The 12,375-nt window shown below is 29.9% G+C and overlaps 2 protein-coding genes across 2 annotated transcripts; one reads left to right on the top strand and one right to left on the bottom strand.

Annotated features, from left to right (window-relative positions):
- The first annotated feature begins 1,969 nt into the window (after nucleotides 1-1,969).
- LOC128293218 (uncharacterized) lies at nucleotides 1,970-4,100 on the top strand. Its single transcript, XM_053028930.1, has 2 exons — nucleotides 1,970-3,586; nucleotides 3,728-4,100. Exon 1 carries the CDS (start codon nucleotides 2,490-2,492, stop codon nucleotides 3,018-3,020), a length of 531 nt encoding a protein of 176 aa, XP_052884890.1. The 5' UTR covers nucleotides 1,970-2,489; the 3' UTR covers nucleotides 3,021-3,586; nucleotides 3,728-4,100.
- Nucleotides 4,101-7,008: 2,908 nt separating this feature from the next.
- On the bottom strand, nucleotides 7,009-8,039 carry LOC108466058 (NDR1/HIN1-like protein 1). The gene has a single exon (XM_017766428.2). It carries the CDS (start codon nucleotides 7,873-7,875, stop codon nucleotides 7,213-7,215), a length of 663 nt encoding a protein of 220 aa, XP_017621917.1. The 5' UTR covers nucleotides 7,876-8,039; the 3' UTR covers nucleotides 7,009-7,212.
- Between the last annotated feature and the right edge of the window lie 4,336 nt (nucleotides 8,040-12,375).

The raw sequence follows: 12,375 nt of genomic DNA, 5'->3' as shown, positions 1-12,375 counted from the left end.
CCCCATATTTTCCTCTTTCTTTTTGGTTTTTTTTTCAATTATTTTTTTTTCTCACTCTATCCTTCCTTTCATGCACCACTATAATAATTACAACTGTTGCAGCCTCGAGTCGCATTTCAGCTTGTTTCTATCGTCACTGTCATTTCCCTCACCGTTGATCTTTTTGCCCCCACCTCCACATAAGTCTTGGACAATAAGATTAAAAATACTAGAAAAAAACTTAATTAAACTCATGTTTTCCATATGATTATACTCTCAAACTTATATGGGGTTTATAAAGCATCATCTTCTGGTGATATTAAACTTGATCACATAACTATGGTCAATTGATGAGGCTTTCCTTGTGCAAGTTTGAACACGTCACTGCATAACAAAATTTGAACACATGACAGCATAACCACGATCAATTGGGAGTCTGAGTTGCAATGTGACATCTTCTAAGGTGATGATACACTTTCCACATGACAAATGAAATGTGTGGGCCTTTAAGCACCACTGCATTACCGTGAACTCAAACATATATTAAAACTATCACAATTTCTCCCTAAAACACCAACATAAATAAATCTTTCTCCCTCAATTTGAAACACTGAACACCAAAGAGAATCAATTTTTTTTCTGTTTTCCCCACTTCTATTGAATACTAAATTTTTTTCCAGTTTTATCCCCTACTACTAGCCACAAATCTTTCTTCCTTTTTTTCTCCTCTTCAACAAACAAAAAAAAAAACTAAACACTTCAACATATACAAATTTTGCATCGGAGATCGGGTATATATAGTGGGTGGTGCCGCTCGACAGCATGGCAACACAAAAAAAAAAAATTATTTTTTTCATTGACAGAAATTTATTTAGAAAAAAAAAAAACTTGACTGATGCCGCCTGACAGGCCGACAACACCCATTAAAAAATATTTTTTTCGTTTTTTTCTCCACCATGAATATCCATATTTTTCACAGGTATTTCGAAATATACATACAGGTGTTGCCTGACACAGTGTCAACACCAAAATTTTTTTAAAAAAAAATAATGATTGAGTAATGATTAAAGGAAAAAAGGAGATGGGGCCGCTGGTTGATTAAACAGTACTGACTGTCATTATAACAAACGAGTTATTTTCATATATTATTTTTCTTCCAAGTCATTTTCGTAATTAAATAAAAATTTAAAGTTATTAATATAAAAAGAACCTCATTTTCCATGTGTACATAATTTTTTTAAAAAAAATTGAAATGTTGGGAAAAATTATTGAAATTTTATTTAAGAATGGAGTGCTTCAACTCTTTATTGCATTTTTGAATAAATACTTGTCCATTTTGGGGGTATTGGGGCACACTGTATTGCATTTTTGTTTTACTAAAAGAAACAAAGCATAAACTTTTATGTTTTATATATTTAGGCAAAAATTGACTCCTTTTTTCTTCAAAAACCTTTCGTTTTTTTGGGTTTTTGTTTTGTTTCTAAAAGCAAACAAAAACCGAAAGGGGACTTAACGTTCAATAATTGCTGCTGCACTCCAATTTTGCAAATCATAATAATATATTAATAACAGTCACTTGTACCATAATCTGTTTCGAAATTTACAAGAGTCGTTGTCAATTTTTTTTTTAATTTTCGTCACTTTTAATTTTTAATCATCAAATATTAGTTAAATTAATTTTTACGAGAAATTGTTAAAAATTTTAAGGAAATTAGTAATTTGTGCTAAAGCTTTAAAAATTCAATCAATTTTTTCATAAAAAATAATTGAATAAAATTTGAAGGTTTAAGTTCAAATTGATAAAAAAAAAGGAAGAGATAAAGTTGTGATTGTACCTTTATACTATTTAGGATTGATAGGATTTGTGGTTGTATATAACAAAAATATAAGTAATATTAACATATTATTAAAACTAGGTCAGATAAAAGAGAAAAAGGATAGGATTCCAAACCTATAAAATGTCAAATTTAAGAATGATTAGATTAAGCAAATAAAGTGAAGTTAGCTTAAACTATAAGCGGTTGAGGTGGAAGGAAACGTTAGCCATTGTATCTGTTGTTTGGTCTCCAGCTTCCCTAATTATTTATGGTTTCTAGCTCATCACTTTCATATATAACGGGAAAAGAAGTAGAGGATGAATTAGATTTTACTTCCTTATAATAATTGTTTTTTGGAACATAAGAGGATTAAAAACATGTTAATAGGATTAATAAATGGCATGTTGAAGTTCTTTATTTGCTTGAAACAAGGGTTAAGGAGACTAATGCATTGGCTATCTTGGGGAAACATTTCAGTGGCTGGAATTATTTGGATTATTTCAAAGAATCATATTGTTTCGGATGTATTTGTGACTACTAGTCAAAGTATTTTTTTTGTAGATTGGAGTTTCAGAATTCTGACTTCTTTCTTACCGCTAGTAATGATAGTGTGGAAAGGAGGGTTTACTGCTGTGAATGCTCTTGTTTGGCTGATTAAGCCTTTCAAATTTTTGGGTTAAGCATAGTGATTTTATGAGTATTGTTGCTGAGTCTTGGCATGATGAGGTTGATGGTCATCCTATGATGAAATTATTTCTTAAGTTGAAGAGGTTAAAAAGGAGTTTAAAGGCTTTGAATTCTGAGGCTTTTGGAGATATTTCTGATCGGGTGCGAAAAAAGAGGGCTGAGCTTGAAGAGTTACAGATTGCTAGCTTAAGGTGTGATTATAACCTCGACTGTGAGAGGCAAATTGAAAGAGTGCAAGCTGAGGTGAAAGGGTTGCAGGATGCTAAAGAGAGATTTCATCGGCAAAAGGCAAGAGTCCAGTGGCTGCAGGAAGGGGACCACAGCACTAAGTTTTTCCATAATGCTGTTGCTGTTACAAAGAATAAGCATACTATTCGTGCTATGGTTGATGATAAGGGTGCCAAGTTGGACACGCCGGAACAAATTGAGGTTGAGATTATTCAGTTTTATCAAAATCTGCTTGGTTGTGATGATGCTAAGGTTTTGGGTTGTACCGATCTGCTTCTTAGTGATTTGTTCATAGGAAGCACAAAATGATATGGTTCGGCCTGTTACGAGGGATGAAATTAAACAAGCTATCTTTGATCAAGGTAATGACGGGACCTGATGGTTACACAGCTTTTTTCTTCAAGGCAGCTTGGAATATCGTGGCAGATGATTTTGTTGATGCTGTGAAGTTTTTCTTTATTTCTTCAAAGCTGTTGGGAGCTTTTAATGCAACTACTGCTACCCTTATTACTAACTGTGCTAATCCTAGCCATATCAAGGAATATAGGCCTATCTCCTATTGTTCTGTTGTTTAAAAATGCATCTCTAAGATTTTGGTTCGGAGGATCACTCCATATATCTCTGCTATTATTTCTAGTAGTCAGTGCATTTGTTAAAGGTAGGAGGCATATTTCTCCTAGGTGCGCCATCAAAGTGGACTTGCAAAAAGCTTTTGATTTAGTGAGTTGGTCTTTTCTTCTTGCTATTTTAAGGAACATGGGTTTTCCCGGTCAATCTGTTCAGTGGATTTCAGCTTGCAGTATTAGTCCCAGGTTTTCTATTCCCGTAAATGGAGGCATTGTTGGGTTTTTTAGAGGTGCTAGGGAATAAAACAGGTAGATCCTCTTTCTCCCTACCTTTTTGTTATCGTTATATGTATTCTTTCAAAACTGTTGAATAGGGCAGCGATGCAAGGAGTTTTCATGTTCCATCTTACTCATCTTTAATTTGCTGATGATCTTATTATTCTTGCAAAGGGCACAGTTGATTCAGTTATTGGTATTTGGTGCATCCTTCAAGAGTTCTACTATTTTTCTAGTTTGCAACTTAATGTTTCTAAGACTGAGATCTTTGTTGCCGTTATATATGGCTAAGGATGATCTGGTAACCGTGCAAAGGGTCACTGGTTTTAAGTTGGGAAGGCTGCTTGTAAGGTAGTTGGGTGTGCCCCTGGTTTCTAGGTAGTTGTCTATTAATGATTGTGGTTCTCTTTTGGAGGAAATCCAGGCAAGAGTCAAGGGTTGGGCTACTCTACATCTTAGCTATGTCCGTCGGTAGCAGCTTATCTAACGGTCTTTGTAAATATATAATCTTACTTATCATTTTCGACTAATTCATCTTTTCAAGTAAGTTTTACTTTTTTATATATACAAGAGAATGTAAGGAGTAAGAAACTTAAATGGAAAATGAGAAAAATCCAACTATTTCCTGATTAAAGATTTCTACAGCCATCATGAAAGGAAATTATGATCCATTGAACAAAAGAATCATTTAATAATTATACTAAACAAAGTTTAACTTGTAGAATATTTTATACCCTGCAGCGAAGGCACATTTGTTATGATTTGATGGAGATACTACCATTATGGTAAAAAAGAATAAAATTATTAAATCAAGGGTGATCATATTTTTCGAGAGTATATAGGAATATGTAAAACAAGATGTGATCAAGTAGATGGTTAAATTTCTAATTAGGCCTTTTTAAGTGCTGGTTATGTCAAAATGGTCATAATTGCCAACCCAATACTGACAGATCCTGCAATTGCGCCGTTGCATTTGCTACAATGAAGGCGTGGGATGATAAGTTAAATCCAAAAAAATTATGTTGAAATAGAGGTGTTTAATTAACTTAATCATATATAAAACATGATTAAAAATGTTGGGGGATTTATTTATGGGGACCAGCTCAGCACCCTAGATTCGCCTAAGCCCCTAGGATTAGCTCATTTGTGAAATTGCATCTTTTATGACTTATAAATGTCACCGTTTCCTTTCTCATCATTAATCTAATCTGATATTATAGTTGGAGATTCTGCAGAAAATTCCTGTTTCTATTTTATCTTTTGCACTGCTCATGCATGTGCTGATCTTCTTCACAGTTTTGAACCAAATAATTCATCAAATAACCTCTGATTTATCCATCAATTTGATTCCTCAACGACACTGAAAAATGGCTTTGTTTTAGTTATCATCGGTCAATTGTTTGGGCTTAGCTCAACTATGTCTAGTTTAAAACCAACCCACATCTCCAATTTCAAAACTCACTGCTTTAATTTACTTGTAATTTGGGAATAATAAGAAATTTTATTCCTGAATTTTTACGGATATCAATTTTTATTAATCATTATATAAATAAATAAACCTATTCTAAGATAATATGGTGTGCATTGCTCGTTCCGAATTCCCGCTTCAAAAACGAAAAAATTTAGAAAAAAATTAGGTTTAGACAAAAAAAAAAAAGGCTTATTTAGAAAACGGATCGGACCTCAGGCAAAATTTTTTGTTCGACCTGAATTTGCAAAAGAAAAGCTATTGTTTTGCTGTTAATTTTTTACTGTTTTGTTATCATTTCACTATTATGTTATTACAATTTTGTTGTTGTTATTTGAATATTATATAACTCTTATTTTATTGTTAATTTTGCTACCATTTTAAAGGCATTTGCTTGTTAAGTTACATTTATCTTAGAGCTATTTAAGTATTAAGATTTTTTAAAATTTATTTTAATTTGTTGGGAAACATTTATTTTAATATTTTTAGTGTATTATATATTTTTTATTTTTTATATAAAAAATAAAAAAATTTAATATAAGCTGAATTAAACCTAAATTTAGCCTCCATAATTTGAGTCAAACTTTTAAAAAAAATTAAACTTATTTTTCGTACCCAACTTATTAAACCCCCTAAAAAAAATTTTTAGGGCGGGGTTCGAGTTATGTAGAGGTGACAAATTTATATTGATTCTGCGTTAACCCAAATTCATATGAAAGTATCCAAAGTGGAAGTGGGTCCAATGATGAGGAAAATATAAAATGATAAAGTGCATTGTGTCGTAGCATGGTGAGATTAAAGGCCATTTACGCTACTTACTTTCCAACCGAATTAGTTATGTTATGCATTTACTATTTCACCATTTTTGTTTTCTTTTTGGGAGGGCTCATTTTGGTTGAAACGTGATATCATACTTTCAAAAACTTCCATCAAACTTTAAAATAGAATAATATAAGTGAGGAAATTGTATGAAGACGCCCACTATTCAACTGATTTTCATTAGCCTTCTCTAAGACTTGGGTTCCTTTAAGAGTCATGTAAAAGTATGTAATTTTATTATTATTGCAGTAAACTTGAACAGTCATTTGAGGGAGCCTTACTTATAGCAGAGCTGTAGATAGGGTTGGGATACAACTTTATCTACAATCTACATCACTCTCTGCAAAGCAGTTTTAACATAAAACTCATATCTTTTCTTGTACATTAGTGCGCAACGTAGCATCTTTTATGGGGATTTTCTTATATTTTGCTACCATAATAGGAATTTGAATCCTCAATCTTATCTTTTCCTTCTAAACAAAGCTAATAATTGATTTATTGTTGGCCCAATTTTGGTGAATCATTCTTATGATATATTTTTTGTCTCAAGAGAATTTTTGTTTCATTTCTAATAGTTTCATTTATATTACCAAAAAGGTTTTATGAAAAAGACTTAAATCCCATCATTGTATAGAAATGAATCTATGAATAACCGTATAATTAATTTTAGTTATTAAAATTTAATTTTGTTGAATATATATAATGCAAGGTAGATGTGGTAAAGACTACTTCCAACTATACCAAACTCCAATAATTCCAAAGATATGTAAGCAGGTGAAGTAATCGACCCTTTTTTACAAAGCAAAGGTCAACTTTATTAAAGTGTTAGAAAAAGGAAACTACATTTATTTCTCCCTACTCAATCTCTCTCTCTCTTTCTTTTTTTTTTTTTTTTTTTTTTGAGGCTTAGATCTTGCCGGAAAATACAATTCCCATGCTTTCACTGAGAGTAGTGACCCATCAGCTTTATTAATTGCATCTAACATGTGCATATTGACAAAAATTTTACACAATATTTTCATGGAACCTCCAATTGGTCCTTAACCATAAGCTCAACTAATTACCCCCCAAGTGATTCTAATTAAGGAACTAAGTTACCCAATTTTTACTTGAGTTGATTTATGCGCTTGCATGGAACATGACAATTAATAAAATAGTAATCTTGCAGTTTTTAAATTTTGAAAAATGGATTGACATATAAGAATCAAAGAAACAAACATATAAAGTAAAAGCACACAAATCTTCTCCTTCATAAATTTTCCAAGAAATTTCGTCTTAGCAAAACTACTGAATATATAATATAATTATTATATTTAAAAAACCAAGTCATAAAGACACAAGTATTCTTTTGGGATGGAAAAATAATAAAAACTTAGTTAAGAGAAACGTCAACAGTGCAGGTTTGCACAAGTTGATACTTCATAGCCGAACCAACTTGGATCGCCTTAGTTCGATCCGTAAAGGAAATATAAGCCGGACAATTGGCGTTGATTTGATACCGACCCGAAATCCAAGTCCCCACCTTCCATTTCAGTTGCCCGTAAACCTTGATGTTCAGCAACACCATGCCGGTATTCATGTCCTGGCTCAACCCTTCCTCCAGAAACGGAGCCACTGGCACTGCATTCCCGCTCAAAAATGGGGACCAAACAGTGACGTCGAGATGCCCCTGGTATGTTCTGGGTACCAGTGTGGGTAAAGTTATCTGCTGGTTATGGTAAGATGCGAAGATGTCGAGTTTTTGGTAGTAAATGCCGATCCTGTTGTTCGGGTTTCGGGAAGATAATGTGATTTGCATGGTGGAAGTGAGCATGTTCGGAGCTGTGAGGTTGAAAGCGTAGATGGTGACATCTTGGAGGATGAACCGAGGCTTGTCGGGGTGGAGAATGGCCCATACGAGGAAAATAACTATGCCCACAACGACGAATACCCCAACAATGGCTACCGTTATGCGCTTGGGTAGCTGTTCCTCGTCATCGTGGTGGCCGCAGTCCTTGGCCGACATGGTGGTGCACAGGCAGTCCTTGGCCGACATGGTCGTGTACAGACGCTGCTTTTGGTGGAGATGACAAGATCTCTAGCTCAGAAAGTACAAAGAGATGGGAAAGGTTTAGGAGGTGATAGCAAGAGAAAAAAATAATTGAGACATGACTAAAGATATATATAGAGATATGTACGTGTGTAAGGTTTCGATTTTTAGCTTGTAAATGAAAAAATATATATAAAGTATTAGAAATATTTAAATAAGTTCGAGCTCGGACTTGGTTTAAAAATGATCATAGTTAATTATAACGGTTTAATATTTATATGTATAATTATATAATTGTATTATTAAAAAGAAAATGCCAATAACTTTATTTTTATTAAATTATTATCATCTAATTCATTCTGTACTTAAATTGACGTGGAAATGTGGTTGATGTATGCTTATGATAGGGAATTGGATGATGTTAAATGGGAGATGGTGGGTGGTCCATAATGAGTGTTTGTTTGGTGCAACCTTGTCTTGGGGTGCATTCCTGCTGGGAAATTCCACTTTTTGTAAGCAAAAACAATATTAAACGGGATTCTTATTATATTTATCTTACTACACTATACTTGCCTCCCAATTTTGGTCAAGTCTAACTCTTCTTTGAAACCAATAAGTGATGCTAAGAAAAGAAACAGTACAATTATGGAGAACCCAAAAAAATGGTTGACATGTGAAGCAAAGGTTGAGCCTAATTATTACATGAATTCCTTCTTATGAATAGATATAGTTTCTTTTTAAAGAAACTCCCAGTAGACAAAGTTTGAAACCCTGAATTGAATTTCTTTTTCTACGAGGAGAATAAAAATGTCCATGGTTTGTTTCATTTCACTTTTTTTTTTTTAAATTCTTCTCCAAGAATTAGATTCTATTAAAATATGTTTTATATCAAAATTTTTACAATTAAGTTTAAATAAAATTATATATTTTAATTATTCTCAACTTGAATAGTACTTTTAGTTTCTTTTTAAACTTTTTTATTTTATTTTTAGCCTCTAAATTTTCAAAAATTTTATTCTCGCCCCTCAATATCGTATTCTTGACTTTTTCCCTAGTTTTTTGAGTACTTATTATGCGTAATAGTGATGTGTACATCTCCAACCTCACAATATGCACATGCCATGTATAAATTTGTCTCGTTCTTCATTTTTGTGTTTTTGTATTATTATTTTTATATATTTCATATTTATTTTACAATCTATAATTATCCTTCTTAACAATGTTGCCTTCTAAGTTCAAACCTACATTCTTTCTTTAGGAATTTGATTTTGTACTAATTATTCTGTGTTGTAATTATTCATTTATATTTGTAATATACAGTTGGAGAAGAAAAAAAGCATGATGCACCAAATAGGGTTATTGGATAGGAGCAAATTAAATAAAAAGCTGAGTTTGCCATTTACTTTTTATCTGTTACAATCTGAGTAACTAGTAATTACAAAGTGCACATGTGGTTGAAGTGAGATTGCAGGAAAAGCCTATTGTAATTGAATTAAATTGTTTGCCCTCTAAGGACCAAAACTGCAGGTGCAGGAATAGCTTGGTTTTTAATACAGTCGTAATTGTACAATAATAAAAATATTGGCTATATATACGTCATATGATAAAAGACTACTATAATATCGTATAAAACAATACATGAATTTATTATGTACTACATAAATAAATAAATAAATAAAACAAAACGTAAAATATAATATGGACCTGCCATGCTACAGTAATAACATTAAATTCAATTCAATAATTGATATATTGAATGAAGAAATTATTACATATAAAAGTTTTAAAAGCTACTTTTAGGATATTCACAAGCAAAATATTGAGCATATAGAAAAAAAACATGTATGTATTTAAACTGTGAAATTTTAATAATAAAATGAAATTATTCTAAAAACCCTCTGAAATTATGAATAATTGTTAAGGTAGTTTATATGCTATAAATGTTAAAAAGAATAGAGGATTAGGTTCAATTATTATTATATGTATATTCTTCTATTTTTTTATAAAATATAAAAATATTAAATTACTCTCAAAATAATATAATTTATTTTGTAAATAAAAATATTTTATTATTATCTAATTAAATTAATATCTATTTAACTCATGACACTAATCGACACCAACTTAATCCAGTGTTTAATGTAGATTATTTGTTAATTTTATAAAATTAAATTAAGATTAATTATATTTGATGGAATGATAGTATTTTACATTACTAACGAATTAGATATTATTACTTAGCTAAAAAATTCAAAAATAAATATAAATAAGTTTAGCTTTAAATGAGATTACATTGTTTATTTCACTTTTAATATATATTAATTATGAATCAAATATAAATAAATAATTAATATGGGGAAAAACCCAAAATTGTTAGAATATGGTGGTTGAAAAGAAAAAGAAAAGAAGGATAAATAGTTTTATAAGTTAAAAAAAAAAAGAAAAAAGTGGAAAATCTTTTGTTTTGCCTTGACGTCAAAGGGAAACAAGTAGGCCGATAGGAATATGGTTCCCAAGTATCCTTTTGCACCTTTGTGCAAAAATATACTTAATCCATCAATCTTAATATAAATCTCTAACCTATCTGAAAAGCAAAAAAGTTCAGGGAAAAATATAAATTTAAAAATGAGTTTGTGTAAAAAATCGAGGCCTATGTTCTAAATAAGTTCGGTCTAAGGTAAGTTTTTTTTGTCCAGACCGAATTTGCAAAAAAAAAAAACTGTTGTTTTCTGTTACTTTTTTGTCACTATTATTATATTCTTACTATTTTGTTGTTATTATTTAGATATTATATAAATTTTATTTTATTGTTAATTTTGCTACTATTTTAGAGGTATTTACTTGCTAAGTTGCATAAAAATATTTATTTTAATATTTTTAATGTATTAGATATATTATATTTTTAAATTTTTTATATAAAAATAATAATCTAAAAGAAATTAATGCCTGTGAACCGAGTCAAACTTAAATTTTAATATTTTTATTTGAGTCAAATTTAGAAAAATTTTAAATTTATTTTTCAGATTGAATCAAAACTTTAAAAATGAGTATACAATTTTATTGATCAAAACTTAAAAAATGAGATCAAAATTTTATTGAGACCCTAAACCATAGACCCGACTGGCGTTAATGACGACAATCTTAATATGATTTTCTTTTCCAATGCATTACTTTGCTTTATTTGGTATTTTATTCCCATTCGTGAAAAGTAGAAAAGAACGTGGAATGCAATGCTTTTTCTTAAGCAATAAAATACAAGAATATGGCTTGGGTAGCATGTGTGGCTTTCAGCTCTTACTACGACAAAAGACTGAAAGAGTAGGTTCTTTCTTTTCCTTCATGGTTTTATTCCCTTTTGTCATCAATAATTTTATATGCAATCTGTTTTTGGATAAGTTTATTGTATGATTTGCAAGTTTAGATTATAGCAGAGATTGGAATCCAATAATATAATTAATTAATTAATTGTATGAGCTGAGATTTGAACTTTAAATTTATTGAATATGAATTTTAAATGTAATTATATGATATCAAATTATTATCTAAAAACTAATATAAGATAAGATTATACATCAATTCTTTTCGACTTAAAGAGAAAGGTAGATGATGGAAAAGCAAAAGGAAGGGATCCATGAAATAGAAAGAAAAGGCTGGAAAACTCACTCTAGATAATGGGAAATTAAAATGAAAAAGGAAAAAAAATATTACGATCATGTTTAAGATATTATATATAAAAAATTTGATAGTTTATTTTAATTAAGTTTTAGAGGTGTCTTGTTATTTTGTTTGTATTTTATTAATTTTAGTATTTTATAAAAAAATATCAATAAAAAATAAAAATTGTTAGCATTAATATGTTAGAATTATATAAAAAATGAAATATTAAAACAATGATTATTTTGAAGAGGGAATATGAAATCATATTTGGCATTGAAGATTATTTTAATTGATAATGAAATAAATATAATATTATGATATTATCTTTTAAATGTTTTTATACATTGTTTATACTAAGTGAAGCAATCACTCTTTAAAATTGTTTTTTATATGCTCATTGTCATGTACTATTATTTTAATTATTGCATATTGTTTTACCTTATTTTTATTTTTTCAAATTAACATTATAGAGTTTACTTAACAATAATTAAAATATATTACTTATAAGTTAATTAAAATTACATGCATACAACACACGCGACATTAGAAATTAATAGTAAATAAATTGATCCACAATAATTTATAGATAATATATAATTAATATAATATAATATATATGTATTACTTTATATAGAAAAATATAAATTATTTATTATTTAAAATTTTCAAACTAACTAGAAAAGCTATCTATTTAGATTACTTTTTAACTTAAAAGACTAATTTAATTTAAAAAATACTTTTAAAACACAACAGTAAACACCATTTTAGAAACAAGGTTGATATGATTGGAGCCCCATGTGATCTTGATTGTTGGGTTTCATAGATTGAATTGTAGTCTTGGACTATGCT

This window comes from Gossypium arboreum, chromosome 5 (genome assembly GCF_025698485.1).
Source record: "Gossypium arboreum isolate Shixiya-1 chromosome 5, ASM2569848v2, whole genome shotgun sequence".
Classification (NCBI taxonomy): domain Eukaryota; kingdom Viridiplantae; phylum Streptophyta; class Magnoliopsida; order Malvales; family Malvaceae; genus Gossypium; species Gossypium arboreum.
The sequence above is the reverse complement of the archived record's forward strand: the minus strand, read 5'-3'. Positions and strand labels throughout refer to the sequence as shown.

Bases quoted from the DNA above. Each gene is read 5' to 3' on its own strand.
- LOC108466058 (XM_017766428.2), bottom strand. From the start codon at position 7,875: ATGTCGGCCAAGGACTGCCTGTGCACCACCATGTCGGCCAAGGACTGC.
- LOC128293218 (XM_053028930.1), top strand. From the start codon at position 2,490: ATGAGTATTGTTGCTGAGTCTTGGCATGATGAGGTTGATGGTCATCCT.